Source organism: Hydra viridissima, unplaced genomic scaffold (genome assembly GCF_058129835.1).
Source record: "Hydra viridissima isolate aposymbiotic clone 2 unplaced genomic scaffold, HvirCarnegie_v1 scaffold_15, whole genome shotgun sequence".
NCBI lineage: Eukaryota > Metazoa > Cnidaria > Hydrozoa > Anthoathecata > Hydridae > Hydra > Hydra viridissima.
The window spans coordinates 9,534,295-9,560,000 of NW_028324314.1; the positions used below are offsets into that span (position 1 = coordinate 9,534,295).

General features: G+C 26.9%; 1 protein-coding gene across 2 annotated transcripts in view; it reads right to left on the reverse strand.

Moving 5' to 3' along the window:
* Positions 1 to 25,706, reverse strand: part of LOC145192783 (E3 ubiquitin-protein ligase rnf213-alpha-like) — a 74,651-nt gene that overhangs the window by 45,174 nt on the left and 3,771 nt on the right. For both annotated transcript variants that reach the window (XR_016447552.1, XM_090072692.1), the window contains exons 2-17: positions 23,341 to 23,402; positions 22,846 to 22,902; positions 21,673 to 21,933; positions 18,669 to 18,902; positions 18,017 to 18,177; positions 17,187 to 17,348; positions 14,071 to 14,270; positions 11,740 to 12,077; positions 10,734 to 10,972; positions 9,153 to 9,380; positions 8,626 to 8,815; positions 8,190 to 8,254; positions 7,844 to 8,117; positions 7,619 to 7,702; positions 3,559 to 3,681; positions 662 to 821 (exon numbers count right to left, since the gene is read on the reverse strand). Coding sequence is in view for 1 of the 2 variants with exons in the window: in XM_090072692.1 (XP_089928818.1) it covers positions 662 to 821; positions 3,559 to 3,681; positions 7,619 to 7,702; positions 7,844 to 8,117; positions 8,190 to 8,254; positions 8,626 to 8,815; positions 9,153 to 9,380; positions 10,734 to 10,972; positions 11,740 to 12,077; positions 14,071 to 14,270; positions 17,187 to 17,348; positions 18,017 to 18,177; positions 18,669 to 18,902; positions 21,673 to 21,933; positions 22,846 to 22,902; positions 23,341 to 23,402 (2,838 nt within the window). In the remaining variant the exon portion in view is untranslated. The remainder of the gene's footprint in view (positions 1 to 661; positions 822 to 3,558; positions 3,682 to 7,618; positions 7,703 to 7,843; positions 8,118 to 8,189; positions 8,255 to 8,625; positions 8,816 to 9,152; positions 9,381 to 10,733; positions 10,973 to 11,739; positions 12,078 to 14,070; positions 14,271 to 17,186; positions 17,349 to 18,016; positions 18,178 to 18,668; positions 18,903 to 21,672; positions 21,934 to 22,845; positions 22,903 to 23,340; positions 23,403 to 25,706) is intronic.

Genomic DNA, 25,706 nt, shown 5'->3' on the forward strand with positions numbered 1-25,706 from the left:
ACAAAATTGGATGAATTATAAAGAAATCAGGGAAACTCTTGGAACTTTTATTTAGGAAGTTTTTGCAATAAGGTATTTTTACAATTATTTACTAACTGTTTAGCAGTAAACATGGGGTGGATTTGTAAAGAAAGTTGTACTGATGCAACTGCATTACACAAAGTTGATAAGATTTCAATTTTTTATTTTAAATATTTAGCAAAGTTTAAACATTTATCAATTTTGAAATACTTAACTTTGATAACCATAATATCAAAGAGTTTATGGAATATGAAATGCATTAACTGGTAAAAAAAATATTTTTTATTGAAAAAAGTTTGATAAATTGATTTGAAACATCTAGAGCTTAAGAATGAGTTTTTCTATATATTATGATAAAGTTTAGCTATACTATACTCTTACAGTCTATAAAATATGCAGAATATGTTCAAAATAAATTTTAGCTATATATATTTTTTTAATCTTTTATGAAATTATCTAAAATATAAAGAAATCAGGGAAACTCTTGGAACTTTTATTTAGGAAGTTTTTGCAATAAGTTACCCACCAAAATATAAAGAGCATTTATCTGTAAAACAGATATTTTTATTTATATTAAAAATGTCATAAGTACCAAAAGGTGCTTAGACACTTAACCTTTTACATAAATATGTTTCATTACCTAATTGCTCCATCAATACTTTGAATGGTTTCCAAGTAACACAAAAATTCATTTTCTCATCTGTGCTAGTTAAAGCTTCCCACTTCTTTGTAATGAAAATTGTTAATAGTTTTGAGTTGTAAGATAAAGGTAATTTGTAAAGCCATTTTGAATCTTGTTTCTATAAAAAAGAAATATATATATATATATATATATATATATATATATATATATATATATATAAATATACATATATATTTTAAACTATAAGTATTTTTTCTACCAATAAGTTTACACTGGTGAAAAAATGTTTTTTTTTATCACCAACCTGAATTGATGAGCTTGATAGTATTTTAAAACAAGATTTCAAATACACACATAAGGTTTTTCCCAGCATATAGAAACTTAGTTAATTTATTTATAGTCTACCACTCCTAATGTAATAATACTAAAGTTTTCTGTTTCAGAAAAAAGTTTTTTTGCACTTTACAAAATAGTTTAATTCATTACAATCCTCTAAATAAATACAATCATTTTGCGTAATTGTCATTTTTAATAACAATTCTTCATTTATTAGGCATAAATGGATCCTATCTTTGTAGAAGCTATGCGTTGAGAAATTACAAATGTTGCCTTCAGAGTGGCAAACATCATTGAAGCTCTACTTTAACATGTGAAATTGCTGGGCAAGAAAAAGGTCATAGTCATTTGGAGAAATATCTAAAGAAAATGGCAGGAGGGGCAAGATCTCCCATCTCTTTTCTATAAGATTAATACATATCAGTTTTGATGTTGAACTATTGTGCAGAAAATAGATCATTTAGTACAATGGTCACATTAGACAATTTTTTTGCCTGAGTTTTTCCAATTTTTAACAGTAATAGTCAACTTATGGTGGTGTTGGGAGGAAGAAGCTTAAAATCCACAATGCCATGTACATCTCTCCATACTAACAACATGACCTTCTTTTAATGAGGATCTGCTACAAACTCTGGTTCTTCTCCCTCTCAGGATTAACACACTAATGCTTTTGTGTATGGTTTACATAAAGTACCCACCTCTCATCACTAGTGATTAAATGTTCTAACAAATCAAAGAGTTACTTTTTGAAGGGCAAGAATTTACAGATCTCCAAGCACTTGTAATTGTCATGTTGAGTCGGACTGTAGGGAACCCAAATCCCCAACTTTAGAACCTTTTCCAATCAATACAAATAGTGGGGCATTGATATGTGAGAATATTGGAGTGAGGAGGCTATACAGTGGCTACTAAGTCTGGAATCCTCCTCCACCAGCTTGTATACCACTTTAAAATCAACTTAATTTGGATCTCCAAACACTAGACAATCTTTGAGTTAGAAGTCATTTGAAAAAAATTTTAAAACCAATTTTGAAAAGTGTGTTTGATTATACTGCCTTGACCTAGGGTTTCAGATATGTTATGTTTGGCCTCACCAGCAAAATGACTGAGCTGGAACTTATCAGATGTAGTGTCAAATATGGCATTTCTGATCATACATTTAATATTATATAGTTGAGTGGAAATAACCAGAAAATATGGTACCATTAATGTACAAAAACAAAATACTAAAATATTCAAGAAAATGTTAAAACTTTCCATATTCTAATAAAATTCATTTGTAATGGTGCAAGTACCATAGAACTTTTTTTCCATTACAATATAATACACTAATCCTAGTGGGCATATCATGCTATCAGTACTTCATAATCAAATGGTCTGTGTGCAGTGATTGAATAGATGGAAATCATCAATAGATAGAAATTATCAATCGTCAATAGTTCTTTTCATTATTCTAATTATATGGAAAGAATTAGTGAAACACCATGAAAATTATTATAATGATCAGCTAACTAGTGCAAAATTTGTGTAAAAAAACAAACCAAAAATCATAAACCTATCCTGAAACCAACTCCTTGACTATAAGCATATGATAATATGTCTCTAGCTTCTACTCCTATCTAGATAAGGGGAAATTAATACATGATAAAATGAAGAGAGAAGAAAGTACATCTGGTAGAAAACATCCGTTAAGCGTATCACAAACTTGGCTGTTGCAATTTAAAATTCACTTCCTACAGCTAGATATTTTTGCACAAAGTCTGGGCACTTCTGATAAATGTTGTTTTATGATAGTCCAGAACTAGTTTACACTCAAAAGTTCTTTTCATGACACTTTATCAGGATGATAATTATATTACATTAAAATGAGTTATCACATTTATAAATACTTTTGCACTGTTTTTATACAAAAAGAAAAAACAATTTTTAAACACAAAATACAAGAGTAGATTTTTGTTCTACATGTCCCTCTACTACCCACTACCCATCCCACCTCCACCACACCTTTGTATTGCTTAAAATGGAAAAATTAGGAACTTATTTGGAAACCGACATACTACAGTTAAACTAATGACAGATTTGTAATTACCAAAAAAGTCTAATGAATACTCATACTAAATTTGGTCTTGATTGTAACAATTCTGATTACAGAATTCTCATATTTAAATATCTATACTAGTTTTTTAATTTATTTTAAGATTTAATTCCTTCAAATGCCAAGCTATTTTTGAGGGAGTTTAACCAAGCCATCCCTAATATTATTTTTCATTGTTTTAAAACAATGAAAGAATTATTTTTGTACAGTATCTTTTTGGTTAATTCTGTTTTGTTCTAAAAAAATTAAAAAAAATCAAATTTGATTGGATCAAGGCTAAATGTTGTAATAAAACCCTAACAAAATCTTATACAAAATGCATAATGCAATCTTATACAAAATGTCATAGCACTTTTTTTCTTTACGTTAAGGTAATTGTATTTTAATGTAAAGTAATTTTAATCTCTTTATACTCAATAATAATTATAAACATAGTTAATATATAAAAGTTGAAGAACTTTACCTCTAAAACTTCTTCGATAATTGCAGGAAATGATTCATTAAAAAGTGTCTGAATTTCCTCACAGTATGATGAAATATTCAACTCACAGTAGGCTTTAAACAAAAGCTCTTTTTCAGTACTTTTCTAAATGTCAAAACAAAGAAATTACAAGAATACTTATACTAAACTTTTGTAAGTATGATAAACAAAAAAACATCTTTTTATCAAAAAATTTTTTTTAATGATGGAAATATATTCCAATAAAAGATATTGTTCATTTAAACAAAAATTATTATAGGCTGGTGCTCATTTTACCATGGCAGATTATAGCATGGGGCATTGTAGTAAATCACTGCCAATCATCTCAGTCAAATAATGTTTTAGCTGCATTAACTATTTTATAAATAAAAAAGTTTACTAATTGGAATAATAAAAAGAAGCAATAGATAAGGGAAGAAAAGGAGGGTTGATACAAAAGGAAGCTGGATGTGCTGATGGATTTATTTTTTTATCTATTGAAATTTATTCTATTATCTATTGAAAGTTTTTACTGAACTCTTTGATATCAACCCTCTCTGTGTACCAACACTTACTAACAATAATAGAATTTCGGTTTTTGACTTGTGCAACAAACCTGGTAAAATAACAAAACATTTAGAAAAGGTTTTGAGGCTGAACTTTAATGTTGTAAGTTTTTTGTACACATAAAGAAATATAAAAAAGCTTAAAGACAAAAAAAGGAAATATTACTCTGACTGCATACTGTAATTCATCTTACTTTTTTTATTTGCTTCAAAAAACAATAAACATGGCAGAAAAATTTTACATGAAGAAGTAAGTCTAAACAACATCTAAAGCATTTCAGATTGCTAATAATTGCCAAGTTGCTAAAGCACTTGTGCATAAAATAGGGTTTTTAAGTTTTCCTTTTGAGTCATTTCTTTTAAAATAAAATATTTGTTATAAAGATAATCCAAACTCCAAAATTGTTAGATTGCTTCAATTTTGGTTATACAATAAAAAAAATAACTTCAACAAGAAAAGGAATGGAGCCCTAGAGCTATTTCTTTTGTTAAAATAAATCATGGAATTTGAAACAAACAATACTGCACTTTCCACAATGCAGAATAAAGTTTTCAATTGTGAATAATTGTATAATTTCAATTGTATAAAACTGCTTTAATTATTTACTTACTGGTTTCTGACAGCATTGCAGCAGCAAGTGCAATATTGTAAATTTATTAATATAATCAAAGTGAAATGCAAAAAGGAAGAGAAAAAGCTTTTAATTTAACTAAATAAAAACCACATTCACTCTCTGGGAACTCATTTGACAGAAAAGAGGACAAATGTTTAGCATTGGAAAGAAAGGGAATAAATATTAAAGGAAAACATTTATAGAAAAAAATGTTTAGGAACTTAAGTTAAAAGATTTGAAATGAAGACTTGACTTGACTTGATTTAACAAAGACTTGAGTTAACAAAGACATCAATTCCAAATGTGTCATTCAACTTTTGTTGAAATGGAATGATATCCATCATCTATTCGGAAATAAGGGAAGTTTGCCGACTCAAAATGGTTAAAATAGCAATTCAAACTCTTTGATGGTGAAGTAAAAGAGAACCTTTTAATAACAGCAAATATAATCTCCTCAACATTCAAAGGGTTTATGGAGACTAGTTAAAACCACAGATTGCTGAGCATACTAATAATGAATGCCCAATTAAATAAATGTTTTTCATATGCAAACGTTTTCTTTCATATACTCAAAAAGAATATTTTTTCAAAAGTTAACTCTAATCAAACTTCTGGAACAAAAATTAGGCAAAAAATTCAAGCAAATGTAAAAGACAAGCTCAGCATTTGCAGTTGTGGTGACAGTTTAACTATTAAACTGTTAGCTTTCTTTTCACTTTAATGGTATAAAGTTAAATAATTTAAACAGCCATTTGTAATGAAAACTAAAGCCTTTCTATAATTTAGTGTTACACACCTTAAAATTATGATATGGGATTGATCTATAGGTTTTTATATAAATTTAAAGATAAAGTTAATTGCTAAACAGTTGCAACCAGTAACAAACAGAATGTATTCTGAAACAATTATTTCTTTATATAGAAAAGAACAGAAACCGCAAATTTAAGGTAATGAAAACAAAAAAAAAACAAAAAAAAAACAAAAAACAAAGCAACTTATTTTTACAGTTATTGACAACACTATAATAGAGGGTGATTTAGCATAATTTTCACCACTCCAACATGTCATTCATAGTTAACACATGTGCCAATATTATTTAATATTTAAAATATTTGCCAAAGATAAAAAGATGGCTTGCTGTCACATTTTCTTGATTCTCTCTTCCTTGAACTAAATTGATGGATGAAAGGGGCCATCATATTACTGTCACATCAAGTTACTTTCACTTTGCTTTAAATTAACCTTCAATTGTCATACAGAAGATGGGACTCACAACAAACAAATTCAAGACTGTGCACAACACCAACCTCAAGTTCCTCAAGACTTATTCTTTCAAAAGAAAGAAGAGGGGAAATTCTTGTGCATCAGAAACTTTAAAGAAGACAATCAAGTTGATTAGGGAGAAAATTAGTTGAAATCCAGCTCACTTCCAGCGGAAGCGAGCCTTAGATCACAGACTCCAATTCATTCTATTATTTAAGGTGAACTACATGTCAGCATTCAAATGTCAAAAGAATTAGTGTTATGCTACAGATGGTCCTCAAGAAAAAATCTGACAAGGTATATTCCATAATACTCAACATCAAAAATCAATCCAAAAAATACTGTTTTTATTGCGATGAAGATTTTTAAGAAAAGAAAAAGTTCAATTACCAAAATCACCACTCATATGGTATCATAGCAAGGGCTTTTAACATAGGTCATTTTTACAACTTTCACTCTCAAAACCCAGCATCATTGATGGTTTTACAACCATATATGTAAAAGGACTATGTAATCTGAAATTTGTGAATAAAGGTGTAAAAGTTAAGCAATATTACTACTGGGAGGAAAGTCTTTGTAATACAGACCTGCAATGGAAAAAAGCAACACCTTGAGACTAACCACATTTTACAGCAGGATGGTGCAACCACCCTCACAGTAAAGACATCGAAACCTTCTGCAGAGAGAGTTTAAATTTTTTAAGAGGTATTACCAGCTACATTTCCAGGCATTAACTCCTATGATTTTTTTTCTATGAGAATGGTTAAAGCAGCTAGTGTACTTCAAAGATATCCATTAATGAGCCATTTGAAGACTGCTTTACTCCATGTCTGCCAAAACCTTGACCCTGGTGTCAGCATGTCAACATGTATTGACTTATTTTTTAAAGAGGGTAAATTTGTTGATAAAAGAGAAGGGTGATTTAATTGAACATTTAGTACAATTTATTCATGCATTTTGTTCTTCTTGTTTTTTCAAAAAACGTTTGTTACTCCTTGTCTTACTCTTTTGGTTGGAATATTAGCTGATGTAAATTTAAATGAACCACTTTGTAAATATGAAATGAAAATGAACTATTATTCTTATCTAGTAACTTAATAATGAACAAAATTGTTTTGTAACTTTGACTGAAAAATAGAACAAAGTTATCAGTGAAACTTTAGAGGCTCTGTGAAACTTTTTTTCTGAACCTTATTTTATTCTGAATTTCAATAATTTCAAGTTCATTTTTTTCTACATACATGCATTATTTTAAGAACCGATTGCTATGTTACTAAATAACAAATAGTACGGATATTTGCAATGTAGGACCTAGCCAAAAGGTTTTAATAAATAAAGTATTATGAATTTCTATAACTTTCATATCTTCTATAACTGAATTTTTTTTGAATGAGTGTCAATAGCTTAAAGTGTTTTTGGTGATTTTTGATTTTTTCACAACTCTAGTTAAGAAGCAAGTCTGTCCATTATGGAAGTATGCTTATATTTATCTATGAAGTATATTACATATAAACAAATAAAGCAACATTTTGTTAAATATAGAAAAGCCTTCATTTAATTTTGTTACATCACTTAAATAATAACAAAAAAGAACTTCCACTTTAAAGGACAGTTACTCACAACTTTATATCTAAGAATATCAAGTCCAAGATCTTTAAAGTTTTTTTCTTCTGTTATTTCTAAATCCAGAAGCATTTCTATAACCTAAAAAATTTATAAAAGTTATAAACATAGCTTGTTTAAAAGAAAAAAAAACTAAAATCTAAAACTGCAAAAAAAGTTTTTCATAAAACTTTAAAAAAAACATGATAACATATAAAATACTAATAGAAAAAAAAGATTTACTTTCAGTTGTGAGCACAAATTTTTCAATTCAAACCAATTGCATTGAGTTTCAGTAAACTTATACTGTACAACATTTGTAATTTTTGGAACCAATTTCTGAATATTATTACTAAGATTTGTCAGAAACTTTGAGTCATCATTTGCATCAATTAGTTTGTAAAATTTTTTTATACAAACCAAAACTTCAGAAAAAAAGCCACAGCTCTCATCATTAACATCGAGTTTTTCTAATGACACCAACAGCATATTGAATAGGGCATGAACTAAGTGACATCTAAAGGCAAAAACAAGCAACAAATTTTCGCAAAAGAATCACCCAACTTGGCAAATTACCAAAAGTACTCACCTATTACATTCTCTTTGTTCAGCATTTGCCTGCAACTCAACTAAAAACTTTTGACAATCATAAACCTAAAAGAAGATTTTATGATTGGAAATTTTTTAGTTTATAACGTTATTATGAAGAGAAAAAAACGAATATTAATACAAACAAATTTTAATAAACCAAATGAAGCTTACTCAGAAAAATAAAAAAAAAATAGAGAAAATTATTTTTTAGTTTTTATCTCTGTTTTTTTTATGAAAATTATAGAAGTATATTAAAAACAGATTCCTGAGCTCAAAAAAAAAATTAGACAAAGTATATTGATAAGCATAACTGCTTTTGTCAATATTTTACAACAATAAACTGTTATTTCCTTCAAAACTTGAAAAAGAACTTTTCCTTTCTAAGTGAGAATTATTATCTATCTTATCTAATGCAAGAAATTTTTCAATCTTACAACATTATTCAAACTTTGCTGAGATGTCATATGACTTGTTATCATGCTAACCAAAAGACACTCATTAAAACATCCAATCTTTAGGGCTTCAGGAAAATTTTTGAGCTCCATAAGATAAGCAATACCTCTTTGAAGTAAATCATCTTTTTGTAAGCTGCCTTTAATTTTAGCAAGATTTTTAAAAGTTTCCCTAAAAAGATGAAATATCCTTTGAAAAAAACCATCTCTTTTAATATGAACCTTAGTTGATAACTATCATTTTAAGGTTTCATATAGTAATACAGAGTAATAACAGTGTTGTTTTTTGTCAAGATAGACTTTCAAAACCAGGATATTTTCTTCACAAAACTATAACAAACTTATGCAAATAATTGTTAAAAAGTAAACTATTCAGTTTTACAAATCATAGTTATTAAAAATGTTTGCCAAATTAACCAATTTTAATGAGAAAAAAACCTAGGAAAAACATTTTTCTTTGTATTCAGATTGCAAGCTAGTGACTTTAGAAAAGATAACTATAAACTTACTGAAAAATTGTGGAGCAACTAGGTCCTAAAAAATCTGGTAAGCCACAATTTCTTTTATTAAAGTCATTTTGGTTGCTTTTTGGTTCATCAGAAATGATGTGAAGTATGACTAACACATAACACCAAACATGAACATTCTGAAGAGCATTTGAAATTTTGTTTTCTGAAGAGCATTTCAACTTTTCAAACCACTTTTTCAGCAATGAACTTAAAGCAGCTTGTATGAATCTAAGAAATTGAAGAACAAAATCTATTCACAAAAAAGAATATTCATTAAAATTTTGTTTTTTTTATTAACAACCTAACAGTTTGGTTAGATTAGTTCACAAAAGTATTATAAATGACCTACTAATCAAATGGAATGATATCTTTCAAATAATGAATTCCCATACAAGTTGCACAAAAACCTACTTTTAAAATTTGTCTTGAAAATTGAAAATGAAGAAACTAATTGGGCTAATGGCCTCAGCTATATCTTATAGATGAGAGTAATAACTAAGCTTGTACAGATATTTAAAAATCTTTTTACATTCATTAGACTGGAAAGAGATGACATTGTTAGCCACTAATACCCTCTTGAAAAAAGTAGCAACACCAAGAGTAAAAATATTTTCAAAAGTTCACTTGAAGAGTATAATAATCAAATGTTTTAATCAACTAGATTTTAGAAAAACTCAAATTTTTAAAACGAGTTTAGATTTTTTTAGAAATACCAATTTGAAGTTTTGAATAAAGTAATAGCCATGCAAAACTATTTTTTGAAAAATAATCATATTTTGTAAAAAAACAATATAAAAGTCTAATCAAAAGTGAGTTAAATGGCATTTAAAATTTTAAAAAGAATCCATATTAGCAGGCAATAGAACCAGAACCATTATTTCTAGAGTTTCTTTAAATGCTGATCAAAAAGAAGCCATTTTGGAAGAATTAACAGCTCTTACGTGAAAATTTCCTCCACATAAGTAGACAAAGATAGAACTTGTGGAAATCACACCAGAAAAAAAAACAAAATCTGAGAACATCAAAAAGAACTTTTAAATTACTTCATTAATAACTGTAAGAAAATTTGGAAACCAGAAATAACAAAAAACTTAAAAGTTTAGAAAGTAGTTTACATTTGAGTAAATGGAAGTAAGCATTTAAAGTAAGCAGTGGAAGTAAGCATTTAAAAATCTAAGTATGATGGAAGGTAAAAAAAATATTTTCTGCCTAACAGTGCTGGTTAATGTTGAAAAATTTTCTCAATATTAAATTAAATGTTAAAATAATTTATAAAATATTTCAATCAAATTTAAATTAACTTTTTCTTTTAATTTCAAAATGATTTTTAAACAATTAAAGTAACTTATCCAATTTAATATTTTGAATATTGATAATATACTAAATGTTATTCCTTGCTTTTAAGGAATATTAGTTTTTTTTTAAAAAAGAAATAAGATTATTAGCTGACCCATTCTAAAAGCAAACAACATCATAAAATGGATTTATATTTTGTTTAACTTAGCTAAGAAGTAAATATAGAGACCAGTTTATGCATCAAATTAAAATAACTTTAATGAGTTTCTCAATAAAAGAACAAACCTCAAATATCCTTTTGGAAAATACTGTCTAATTCTTTCTGATATATCATTGTAGCACAAATCAGAGTTTTCTATTGATAACAATTCAAAAGCCGAAGAAATAAAACTTATTGGTGCTTCTTGAACTAAGTCTTGGTTGTCAAAAAAGATGAGTAGCAGAGATAAGCAACATTTGAGAGGGTCATGCAACTTTGAATCTTTGAATACTTTAAACTGCTTTTCTAGAACTTCAAACAATTCCTAAACATAATAACTTAAAAGCTTTCAATTTTGTAATAGCGATTTTAAAAAATTTTATTAACTTAGATGTTTAAAAAAAAAAAATCAGACAAGATAAATAAAAAGTACTTTTTCTATATGGAAAAAAGTGTACCATATATATCACTGTTTAAGTTAACCTGTATTAGAAGGCAACTTCATATTTTTAACTTGAAACAGTTTAAAGTCTTACAAAAATGTATCAGAAAAGGGATTTTTTTGCAGATTAATATTTTTATCTTCTTACATTTTTAAGGACCTTATTTAATCCATTCTATACAGTAGTCTAAATATACACACTAGTTCAATGTTATTTGATTTTTTCTACTTAAAGTTTAAAAAAAAGAACTTATAAACCTGCTGATTAAATTCATTTTATCATCAGGTTTATGAATTCTTTTTTTTAAAAAAAATTATATTAAAGTTTATAAATTCTTTTATTTCTAGTGATGACAAATTCAGTTTTGGAATGAAGCAATAAATTTATAATAAATATCAATTTAAAAGACTGATACAAAACTCTAAGGATTTTAAACAAACCAACTTATTAATCATTAAAACATAATAACAATAGTTTTTACTACTTTTTACATAATTTTATTACTTTTTAAAAAATTTGCAATAAAATTTATACATTTAACTAAAAATCTGTGTTTTTTTTTTACTATCATGTCTTGTTTTATGAACCATTTCCTGACATTTTTTTAAATTCAAAAGATTGAAAAAAACTTCTTATATTAAATATATACCATGATAGGTTGCTTGTCTGTCATTTTGCTCCATGGATATTGCATTTCACTAGTCATAGAGTAGGCACCATAAAAGCCAGAATATAAACCTCTAATAAACATTGGTATATTAAGATTGTAGTCATGACTTAAAAACTCTTGGACAAGTAAACTGAGATAATTCTTAAAAACAGTTAAATAAATTTTATTAGCTGACTGCTTGCTATTCTTAGAAACCATATTTTTAAAGAAATTAACTCCTCTTGAAACCAATGATTGCTCTTTATCTTCAGATAAAAACGTGTTATCCTCGATTTTTGAAAACAAAAAGATATCATCCACTTGATGAAACATTAAATCTAAATATGAAAATATGATGTAACTAGTATACAATAAAAGAAATGCTACAACTTTACATACACAGTTTGAATAAAATGTTTGACCATAAGAAGAACACCTTGAGAACAAACAATGTTATGCAATAAAATTTTTATTGTATCTTTTGTCTTAAATATAATAGTGAAATGTAAGTTATCAAAGTTCAATATTTAAAAAAACTTTTGCTTAATTGAACATAATTATGAAGATAAATAAAAATTCAATTAAGAATTTTTTAGATATTGTTCTTTTATGATGAGAACTGGTGCTTTAGGAATTAAATGACTTGGTCTTTAGAAGAATTTAAAAGTAGACTTTTCTTAGAAAAGTGTTTCATGTGGCATTTGCAATGAATGAAATGTTTGTTAAAGTTGTTTCAATTAATACTTTGTTAAAGTTGTTTAAATGAACTTATTGCAACACTTTTGTTGCTATTGTCCAAATATCATGTTAGCTAATCACATAGTCATTTCAATTGTGACCAATCATTTATCTCCAATAAGTTGTAAGCCTTCAACATTACCAAATTTAGTAATTATATTGAATTTGATGTTGAGTTTAAATATTAAACTGTAAATTTATTCAGTTTGAGTCAGTTTATCAAACTTAAAGATCCTGGTTGTCTCCAAACTACTAAAAGATTATACTTGCAGTACTGGTGGAATATTTTTAAAATTTTAGAAGTTGTGCTCAATTCATAAAAGTTCTGAAAATGAAATCATTTATTCAATAATTTTCAAGAAATATCTTCAAAATTACAGAAAAAATTACAGCTAAACCATGTTTCAAAAGAATAAAATCTCGAAGATAATCTGATATTCATAACATATATAAGAAAACTTACTTAAGCACAGGATATGCTGTAAGAAATTAGTAGAAGTTAGAAAATTCTTTTTTAAGTTTATTCATTTTTATTATTCAATTGTTAAAATTTTTATTTAAACAATACTTCTATTAAAAGATATTGAAATTTAACAAAATATGTAGATTTATCTTCCAAATTTAATAGTGTACACCCTAAACTGGAAGCTTTATTAAACTTCACAGTTAAAATTTAGCTTAAGATAGCATTATGAAAAAAGTTTCTGATAAAAAAAATGAGATTTCAAATATAATTTTTAATTTTCCTTACCAACAAATTACAAAACTATATTTATTTGGAAAGCTCATCTGTCTTAAAATATTTTATGACCTAGGGATTTTTGATGATATTGGTTAAATGAAAAGTGTTTTTGCAGTAAAAAAACACAATTTAATGTCCATTTTCAACTTTGACATACAATACTTCAGAAACTAAACATGCTACAGAATGAAATTTGGGATTTCTCGTGGTTGAACTGTTCACTATTGATGAAAAATCATAAAAAGGTTGAAGTTTGCTTTTTGATCATTTTTGTCTGATCATCCATAGTGATTTAGGATTTCATTTTAAAAATCTATCAGTACTTTTTAACATTTATTTACATATTTTCTAATAGCGAATAATTGCAGATTCTGTAAGATATGATTGTGAAAAAGATTTTTATACGTAATTATATAGACATTGATCCCAATATGAGAAAAATTTTTGCAAAAACACACAAAATATCCTGAATTCACAACTTAAAACCTTAAAAGTATATGGTAACAGTAGGAGTATCATCTTGCACATAGTAAAGCATTATTTACAGGTTAAAGATGCCAAAAAAAGCTGGATCATGAAGTCATCCTCTGGTAGACCCTTGGCTGAGGCAGAATGTGTTTAAGGCTGTTGAAAACAATAGCAACATATCTAAGTGAATGATTCCTTAATTTTTCTTAGTTTAAAGTCTTTAAAAGTAAATGCTTTTTTTTTTTTATTTACTTAATAAGTTTAACTTATTTATCTTTTAAATATTTTGAGTCTATTTTTATAATTTCATTTATTAGTTCCAAATAAAATATAAAACATCTGAATTTGATTTCTCATCAATGCCACCAACAAATGTAACTTACCTGTTTCAAGAACATCTAAGAATTCTTTACTTATCACTAATAAACGGTTGGTAGTTGGAGTAGAAGGATGAGTATAGTGAAGATGTTCCCATATATAATCTTTTTTACAAGAAGTTAAGTATTTATACTCAACAGGCTTCCTGAAATGTTCTTTTGAACGAATTAAGTGGCCTATGTAAATATTCCCATTTGGAAAATTTCTAGATAAACAAAACAAAATTATTAGCTTAGATTATTTTTTTTTTTTTTTACTGCTTTAAATCTTTTATCTTTAGTTCTTTTATAATCTATTTCAGAACTACTAATCTATAACAAAATCTTTTAAATAAGCTAATAAAAATTTTATATTCATAATATCTGAACATGGCAAAATATGTTTTTAAATGATTCAATTTTTTTAAACAAGTTTTCTTGAAAATGAATCTTTTAATAGTGTGACCAGTTTTTTATGTAAATTACAACAGCTAAATTATGCAATCTATAAATCAATTTTTTTCATATCAAGTAAAGTTTTTTTCAGTTGAAGTAATGTTTTTTCACATTTTGTGTTTATGCACTTTCAGTTTTAATTGACAAACTCTTCCTATAAGTCTTATAATCTGCGTTATCTATATTTACTAATTATTGTAATGTAACTAATTTTATGTCCATTTTTTTTTAATTAAAACTAATGATTTATTCTTTCAAGTTTTCTGGCAATATTTGTTTTGCTGAGAAGCACTAAGCTGTTGTACTTCATGAATATGAGCACTATTATTCTACCCAGTTAAACTTTTAATCTTTTCTACCATGTCGCTAATTATAAGCTGTTTTTCCTAAGTTTTTCAATCCATTTCTTTAATTTTTTTCAGTGAGTAGTAGCCACTTGCATGGTTTACACATAGTCAGCTCACACTACCAAAAAATGATATAACTCTGTACAAAAACCATTCATAAAATGAAATATAAAAGATGAATTGAAATTTTTTTATTTATTTATTGAAGAAAAATGAAATAGGAAAAAAAGGTTAAGAACTGGGGTAAGGTTGCTAATATTGTACCGATGCCTATATTGTACTTTTAACATAACTCGTTATTTTTACAACCCACAAAAAATTTTTTAACTTATTTTTTATCTTTGCTGAATGAAATTAAGTAGTCAACTGTTTTTTTTTGTCATCCAACTGTATTAAGGCCAGAGTAAGCTCTTGTTGGTTTGTTATTGGAGATTTCTTATTTTAGGTTTTTATGGCTAAGCGTATTTCACTAAAGAAAGTAGAAGATATGATTTGTTCAGTGTATTTATGTTAAAGCATAATTTATCTAAATTCAAAATAAATAGTTGTCAAATTTTTTAACTAACTGAATGCCAGACTAGTTGCGTAAATTGTACCTCAAGGCATATCCTTAATTGTACCGACGCAACCATTCTGACCGCTAAAAATGCGTGTAAAGTTTAACAAATTCCTTTTGAGATTCCAATTAGAGAAATATCCATACTTACAAAACGAACTTCACTACTTAAACAAAAAAAGAAAAATTTCAGTATTACTCTTGTATTGACAAGCAGTCCTTAAAAAGATGCACTCTCTAGTTCAGTTTTACCAATATGTCAAGGCTGGTGTCATGTTGACTGTGCAGGTGTTAATCAAAAACAGACACAATATATCTGAAACTTTTGCCAAAAATAATGTTTTTATGTATTTTATTTTACATTATTTAGTGTGGTTGTTTTTAAAACAGATGTAGTATATATTGTTTTACATTATTTAGTATAACTATCTTTAATATATAACCTTCCTTCACTATTTTAATCTTAGCTTACCCATTGGTAAAATATTTCCAATTGCTGATTTTATAAAAACCATTCCTTTTAATCAGTTCTTTAAATCCCTTAAATCTAAAATCACAAAATATTTGCAAAGTTGTAAAGTAATTGAAATCAAGAAAGTGGTACAATATCGGATTACAATGGTACAATTAAGGATCTAGTTTCCTTAATTGTACTCTTAGCGCTATTTTTTTAGTTTGATTCTTCGAGACTTAACGCTTTTTAAATTTTGAGCTTTTTAAACATGTTTACAACAAACAGTCCCTAAATCATGAAATCCAATTGAAAATCCAGGTTTCTACTCAGTAGATTGCCTACATTTTTTAATTTTGTCTTAGGGGGTACAATATTGGCAACCTTACCCTAATAGCTTTTGTATCACTTTCTACGCACACACAAAAAGATGAACTTCAGAAACTCATCAGAAATTGTAATTTTCAGATAATAAAAATTTCCCTATCAGCTCTTCTTTTTGTCACCAAAAGGGCAACTTTTGGATAAAATGAAAACTAGTAATAGATTTTTCATTAGTTTTTATACTATAATAATACTTGCTTTTTATACTATAATATTTTGTAATGTAATTTGTAATGTTCTAATATAGTTTGTAATGTATTAAGTAATGTAAGGTAGTTTTCAATGTAACATAATTTGTAATGTAACGTAATTTGTAATGTAACGCAACTTGTAATGTAAAATAATTTGTAATGTAACATAATTTGTAATGTAACGCAACTTGTAATGTAACGCAATTTGTGATGTAACGCAATTTGTAATGTAGCATAATTTGTAATGTAACGCAATTTGTAATGTAACGCAATTTGTAATGTAACGCAATTTGTAATGTAACGCAATTTGTAATGTAACGCAATTTGTAATGTAACGCAATTTGTAATGTAACGCAATTTGTAATGTAACGCAATTTGTAATGTAACGCAATTTGTAATGTAACGCAATTTGTAATGTAACGCAATTTGTAATGTAACGCAATTTGTAATGTAACGCAATTTGTAATGTAACGCAATTTGTACTGTAACGCAATTTGTAATGTAACATAATTTGTAATGTAACATAATTTGTAATGTAACGTAATTTGTAATGTAATGTAATTTGTAATGCAATTTGTAATTTAATTTATAATGTGATTTGTAATTTAATTTATAATGTGATTTGTAATATAGCTTATAATGTGATTTGTAATGTAGTTTGTAATGTAATTTGTAAGTTAATTGGTAAGGTAATTAATAACTTGTAAGGTAAATGTAATTTATAATTTAATTTCTACTTTAGTTTATAATGTTCATACTTGTATAATTTCATACGAACAAGAGATTTTTTCCAACCACCAAGAGTATCAGCCCCAAATGCAATACAAAGATGATCAACATGGTTTGGCACCATGAGATAAAAACATATTTGAATTTTATCACGGCTTGATTCTCCAAGGTCAACTGACTGGTTGTCAAGCCTAAAAATTTAACAACTAAATTTGTAATTTAAATTTTAACTTTTAAATTAATAACTTAAATTAATCTAAATGCATCAATAAATAGAAACAAATGTTACATTATTTTTTTAAAAAACCTGTTTACAAATGTAAAAAAGGACAATAGTTTAAGTAATATGCATCAAACAATTTAATCTTTTGAATAATTTACCTCAAGTGACTCTTTATCTCAAAACAATTAAGTAAATGAATCTTTTGTATAATTTAACTCATATCAGTACCTTTTTTTCAGCAGCTCATTTATTTCTTTTTGATTTCCTGACTTCTAATATTAAATATCATATAAACCTTGCAAAAATGAACAGTAAAGATTTTCCTGTCCATTAATTACAAAGCACTTTCAAAAAGTAACTAGTTAAAAATTTTTTAAAAGATGGACTAAATATGATATTTTCAATGGACTTTTCTTTTTTTTTTTATTGGTTGAATATTATCTTTCATACATAAGCTTGCATTAAAATTTTTTTGTAAAATCTTAACAACATTTAAAACACAAAAAGAGCGGGTTTTTACAAGTCATGTAAAGTAAGAAAAAGGTATTTTTATTGATATCAGGTATCTTCTAATTAATTCTGGCTATAAAAAAAATAAAAGGTTTAGTTTTTGTTTTAGTGAGAAAAAAAACATACTGTTCAGATTCTATGTTGAAATTTTGGTCTTGAGGTGAATCATCATTTTTTGTAACATCTTCATAGGAATTGTCATTTTCATTCTCTGAATGAGTTTTAAACTGACTAAGAACATCAGGACTTTCTTTTGTAACATTATTTTTTCCATCTGATAAGCCAATCTATGAAGTAATGCAATATAAAAAGCCTTAAAACGTTTTTTTCCACTTGCATTAAGTAGGAAACTTAAAATACAATATTAAATATTTCAAAAAGTATAAATATAAAAATCTGAGAAACAGATGTCAACAGCTGTTTAACAATATAACAGCCTTATCACAACCAGTTAAGGAACATCTTTTGCAATTTATGTAATTAATTTTAATCTCTAATATCTCCCAAACACATAGTATTTTTTACTTTGTTATGAAAAATTTGGCAAAAAATTTAAAAAAAAACCATGCATAGAAGTCTACAACAATAAAAGGTTTCTTACATGGTCTTGCAACTACTACTTATTGAACTTTTACATATTCCATTGCTAAAAACTAGATATACTGTTTAAATTGTTCATTTCTAAATTTATTTGATATGTTCCTCTAAAATAAAACCAGTTAGAAATAATAAAAAAAAAAAAAAAGTAATACAAGTGGAAGGAAGTTGAAAATATTACTTGAGAGAGTTCACATACTTCTTTTGATTTTGCTAACAAAGTTTGTTTTGGTTCCTCATTTGTTCCATCGCATATTGGCATTTGAGCCAAATTTACAGGGCTACAATTACCAAATACTCTACCAGAACCATTATGAACATCTTCTTGAATTGGTTCTGAAATGATTTTAGATGAATTGGGGTTTGGAGGGCTACTATCCAGTTCCAAATTAATAGTCCAAACAAGCTTCTCTTCCTAAATCAAAGTAAAACACACATCAAAGCAATACATGCATGCAGCTCAAAATAATGTATTTGAAACGCTAATTTTTGTATGATAAAACCAACACTTTTTTTTTATAAGAAAAGAACAGCTGAGATTATAACTTTGCTTTTACAGTTTCAGCTTTAAAAGTTGTTGAATGAAAAAACTAACAAAACTAAGTAGTTTTATGGTAATAATAAAAGTAGTATACAATTTCATTATAAAGATTGAATACCAAATAAAATGCTATTCATTATTAAATCAAGTGAGCAGATACCAATTATGAAAAAAACCTGCTAGTGAAATACAATTGCTTAAAACAAAAGAAAAAAACCTTTATTCTATGATTTTCTAGTTTTTTATGGACTTTTTCATTTGTTTTTTTTTTTTTATGTTGAGAGGATATAACTAAGTTTTTTCTCATTTTTTGGTTTCTGAGATTTAGATACCTGGACAAGTGTCAAAAGATATTCTGAATATTCTTCTAATGATTTTGTGTCTAACAAAGTCTGTAATACAAAAAAACTATTAGGCTTTTTTTTTCAAATGTGATTTTTTTGAAAAAATAAAAGTTTTGTAGAAATAAGCGCCCCCCCTCCCTCCTCCTCCATAAAAAAAAAGAAGGTAAGTTACACAAATAAACCATGAAAATTAAGAAATAATTAAAAGTACTAACACTAAATATAACAAGAACTAGTCATTATAAACAGTTTGATAAGAAGTTAGTTCTCTTGTTTAAGGCTTGTCCAGCTGCCTGTAATACTTTGGTGCCCAATCTCTTTGATGATGGAACTCAACACACATTTCTTGAAGGCCAAATAATATAACCTTGTGGGTTAGCATAGACGTATGAATCTTATTTGAAAGTTTTTATTTTCAACTTTAATTTCTTCAATTTGTCGTATTCCATTGATTGTTATCATATATCAAAAAGACAAACATTTCAATGCTCATATAGATAAACCAGGCATTCTTTAGAATTCTTATATGTTTAGAAATGAAATCCAAATGGTTATTCCAATTATTCAGAATTATTTTTTTTCTACTTTTGTATTACTTAAAGGAGTGAAGCTGTGATAGATGCAAGTGTCTTGCACTGTTTTTCTAGTTGTGTATTTTTGCTCCATTTCATAATTCGGATTATTATTATGTTTCACTTCTAGGTATGTTGTAAAAAAAAATTCCTATAATTTTATTTTGGCAAAAAAACACGTATTGCAGATGCACAAAAGGGTATGGTTATTTGTTGTTTTATGAAGCCTAATAATTAAAGTTAGACTTTTCACAGTCCAACCATAACCATTACACATTGATTTACCATGTCTTGTTGTGAAGAAGGACCAAGTAAATCTTGTTACAAAATCTTGTTTATGGTTGTATATATTTGTGATGTACAAGCAATTTTTATATTGGCTAACATATCTACCTAAAAAGTAATTAACAGTTTTTATTTCCTGAGAAATAATACTTTTTCAATGCCTAAAAACTAGCTGTCAATTTGTTCCTTAATTTCAGAGCCTTTTGGTTCACAATAAAATTAAGAGAAATGATAATCAGTAACTCCAAAAAATAAAGCTATTGATCTTTTTAAAATAATATATTAAACAAAAGTAAGCTTTTGGAATGATTGTGTGTGCACTTATGTCTCAATTAATCGCATAAATTTTAATATCAATTAAGGAAATAAAAAGTGATAAGCTCCTTTTTTAGGAATTCTTAGGTCTTAAAGGACTTTCAAATGAAGGCCTTGAGTACATGAAAGCTTTAGCCTCACTATATTAAATAGCTATTCAATATAATAAAATTAATTTGAAAAGATTTATGAAATAACTAGTTTGAGGTCCTCTCCAATAAAGAGTTTCTTTTGCTTTGATTTCTAGACATGTTTCTCCAATGTTAACAGCAGTTTTTCAAGAAATTTCTATTTTGATGCTCTGATCTAGTGAATCTCCTTTCAAATTTCCTAATTTACTAGTTTTCCTTATGAAAATCTAAAATTTTCCCCTTTTCGATATTGTTTACAGAATTTCCACAAGGCATTTTGAGTAATCATTAAAAATACTTTACTAAAATTTACAAAAACTACATCCTTCTACAGAAACAAGACAGCTAAAAAACTAATCACACAAAATTTTTGTATATATGTCAGGGATACTTTTATTAAATCCTGTAATTTATCAAAAATTTACCATGTACCTATAGAACTGAGACAGAATGTATGAAAGATTTACATATTAACATATTATTATATATTTTTTATATATTATACATGTTATGTAATATACATCATAAATATTATATATATTTTAACATACTTATATAAAACATTTTTTTTATGATAAAAATCATTTTTAATTATTTTTTTGGTTATTTTTGTGAAACTTTCAATGCAAAAATCAGATTTAAAACCGATGTAGATTTTCTTTATAATGGAGTTTGTTATGTATAAAACTTTAGAAAAATGTTCAGATCCTTATCTAAAGTTCAGATGCCTACATCTTAAGATGTAATTCTTTTTGTAGAGGGCATCAAAAAACTTAACAAAGCTGTAACATTTTAAATTTGAGTTTTTGAATAGAAGCTTTGCTGTTATATGGTTTTTGTCATCATTTTTGAATTTTAAGCCGCAAAAAAAATATTTAGGTACAAACTTTTATAACTATTGAACAAATATTGCATAAAAATTCCCAGGTAATTATTTAAGGAAAATTGTCTACAAAATGAATGGCAATGGTAAATAATAAAATAAAAGCAATATTACTTTAACCGTGTTTTCTGAAGCATCTGGAAACTCATTTTTTGTGCTGTCGGTAACTTCAATAGATGATCTCTCATTCATACTTGATTTCAAAGCAATTGTTTCAGCTGACTTAAGGTCCTCATTACTTTCGATTAAATTTTGAGGAAGATTTTTTTCTGGTAAACCAAAGAGCTCATCATTTTCAACTTCTTTATAAGTTGAAACAATATTATTATCAACCAAATCTTCAGAATTATTTCCAGAAGCATCATTTAAAACATCCTAGAAGAATCAGTACAAAATTTAGTTTAAGACTTATAATTTTGTTAACACACTTTTCTGATCAAATATTTTAATACTTTAACTAAGCTGTAAATGATAAACAATGAATCAATGTTTTTATTAAAATGTTTGTTATTAATTATATACATTTACATATTGTAGTTAGCAAAAAGACCTTACTTTCATTTTTTCATTTTGTGTGTTCATTGTTCATTAGAAGTGTTTGAAGTGATTTTTGAAAATAATATATATCATTCAAAAAACTAATGGGCAACATTAAATGTGTAAAAAAAAAACAATACAAATCCAGATCATGCAAATCTTAATAATTGCAAAGAATTATTAGATAAATTATAATCAAATAAGATTAATGTGATTTAGTTAATAATATCGGCAGTTTATTTATCTTATCTCATTTAGCAATATTTTTTTTTTTGTTTATTTATTTTATCTAATTCAAAGAATCAAAAAAAAAAAAGAAACAAAAGTTAAAAAAAAAAGCTGCAATTAGCTAATTAGCACAACTCAACAAAAAAATGACTTTAATTTACACTAAAAAAACACTAACAAAATATAAAACACTGAGCAATAGTTGCTGAAAGAAGAATCCACTAGCAAAAACAATGTAAATATTTAATGACAATGTAAAAAAACTTCTCCCAAATTATAAGGTATAAGGTGAGAAGCAAGCACTTTTTTTTTTTTTTTTTATAATATTTGATTTTTTTAGAAACTTTCAAGATATTTTTTTTTATTTTTATATATTTATATTGTAAAAAATTTTTTATAAAAAAAAAAAACAACTCCCCAAAAAATTTTCTATAAAAAAAAAGAATTGAGTTTGATATTTAACTTCCCTCAAGTTTACAATATGTTTAAAAACAATATTTAAAAGAAAATACTTTGTCTCACCAAGAAATGTTTGTTAAGGAAAACTCCAGGAGCTTTTAATCTTGTTACTTTAATTATCTAGAAATTATAAGTAACACATTTTGTATAAACAACCGGTATAGCATTATTAGTTGTTTTTTTAAAAAAAACATTCATTTTTAATTATTAATGTTAACAAGCTTGCATAATTAAACGACAAAGCAACCCTACATCTACATTAGAAGATATAGGGTTGCTTTGTTTTACAACAATGAAATATAATAAATTGAACAAAAGATGCCTAGGGAAAAATCACTAGGAAAATGAGTTTAAAATTTTAATGAAAAATAGATGAGCTGAAAAAAATATAAATTCATCCTGATTGGAAATGATTTCAAAACCAACATTTCAGAAGCCTTACATTACACTATAGAATTATTTGACACTGACTTACATTTAATGTTAGTTAAACATTGCAACTTTGCATTAATTTTCACATAAAAATCAAGAGTCAAACATAAACTGAAAAACTTTTACCTCTTCATTAATAAATTGTCTGTCCTTTGAACATTTTTCTGATAAATATGGAACACTTTTATCTTAAAAAAATAATTATGCATGCATACAAGCATTTACAAACATTCATACATACATCCATACAAGGGCCCTGCGAATCGGGATTTTTAGTTTCGAATCGAATCTCGAATCGAAGCAGGTCTTGATTCGCGAATCGAATCGAATCACTAGTTGAAAGAAATTTAAGTTTTTTATCTTTATTTTTATGCATACTATACAAAATATTACAAAATTTAAATGTTATTTAAACAAACTCTTTTTGTTACTTCTAGTCCAAATTAACCGTTCCGCATTTTGCTAGGACTATTGCGTTTACTGTCGATCAGTCCTCCTCCCACAGAGTTAACTCTTTCAGACGAACGATTTGCAGCTTGAACAGCAAGAAAATCAGTTGCAACTTTGGATAATAAAGGGAAAATGTTACGTTTGTTTTTCCAGTAGAGAATAGAACAATCTGAACATCCCAACGTTTTCTTTTCGATGTATGCAGTAGTTTCAAAATTTAATTGCTGATCTAAAGTTCTTTTCTCTGGTAGAGTACGATTTTTAGTGATATGCTCAAACATTTTATCAAAAATTCCATTTACTTCAGATGACAAATTTTGCTACTTCGAGTTGAATTCCAGCGGGAATCATAGTAATATTTAAATCGTGTTTTTTTTCAGATGTCATTAGATAAGATTTTACGATTTGTATCTCTGTCAAAATAAACATTTCTGATTTAAATCGAGGGTCTAAAAAAGTAGCGGTAAGAAAAACGTCTTCACTTAAATCAAACCTCATTTCCAACTGCGTAATAAAATCGTCAACAAATTTATCTATCACTCTTTTATCCATTAAGCGAAGATAATTTTTCAAAGTTGTAATGCACGGATAAACTAAACTAATGCTTACGCTTTTTTCCGCACTTAGTATAGTAGTGGCTTCAGATACTGCATTTAAAATAGGAGTGACTGTTGTTAATAATTGCACTTGTATTTCAGTTCGACAAGTCGGTGTCACTTTCATACAGTTTTTTTTTTTGTGAACACTCAACTAAAGCAATTTCTATAGAACCATGATTTTTTAAATCCATTCCAATAAGCTAGAAGTGCTGTTAAAGCGCGTTTCCACATCCGTTGGAGGCTTTGACTCAGGTTTTCCTTGAAAAATCTGATACATTTTGAGAGCTGCCTGTCCAACTGATGATGAGTGAAAAAATTCTACTATTTTATGAGCCTTTGCTAATTAATGTAACAAGAATTGGTTGGTTGTGTATAGCTGATTTCACACAAAGTTGGAGCACAACAGCCTACTCAAAGCTGTTAATGCACGTTCTGGAAAATACACGAATTTTGCGTTTTTATAAAAAGGTTATGTTTCCACTGCATTTTTTTAGCCCAAATAATTTTTTTTTTTTCTACTAGCGCTTTAGTTTGTTTAAAATCAAACAAAGTTGAATTTTTTTTTAAATTACTCATGTTTAGATACAAAATTTTGCTTTATAGTTGATGAACCATATTATAAAATGGTATAAAATGGTGCTGCTCTCAACAAAGATAAAACATTAAATTGAGAAAACAACTTTTTCAAACAAGTTTTAAGTTATATGTTTAATTTCTAACCAGTCATATGTTTGCAAACATATTGAAGGTCGAAAAAAATTAGTTATTTCAAGTTTAAAATCTGTTTTTTCCATTTTATATGAAAGTTTTTATTAATGAGTGTGAGAACACACAAATTGACATACGACTAGTTAGACTTTTAAAGTTAAACCTCTTAAGGTTTATTTAAAAGTCTAAGCTCAAAATTTAAACATTATTGTGATATGAACCACCCCTATTTTATAATGCCATAAAACTATTTAGCTAATATTCCGGTCTTTAAATTATCATAGATTAATGTAAACATGTAAAATTCTCTTGTTAGCTGTGCATAGATAACAAAAGAAAGAATATCTATAGATATTGTTTAGATAACAAAAGAAAGAATATCTATAGATATTGTTTAAAACTTAACATATCTTTTAAAACAAAACATATCATATTGTTTGTAAAGAAATGTTGCAGACCGGAAAAAAAATATGTTTGCTATCATCGAGAACAAACAAGACAAAAAAGTTTGAGAACATGCATAAACGGCGTTGAGTAGCCTATCAATCCCAAGAAGTTTAAGTATGCATGGCATACTAGGAGTAGTATCGGTTGTAGCTCGGAAAATATTATCTGAAGTCAAGGAGAGCATCCCGCCATCGGACTCGGCGGGAATCTCGTACGAGATTTACGATCGCGATGCATCGGTTTTTACGCAAAAGTACGTAATTGGATTATTTTCCATCGTAAAAATAC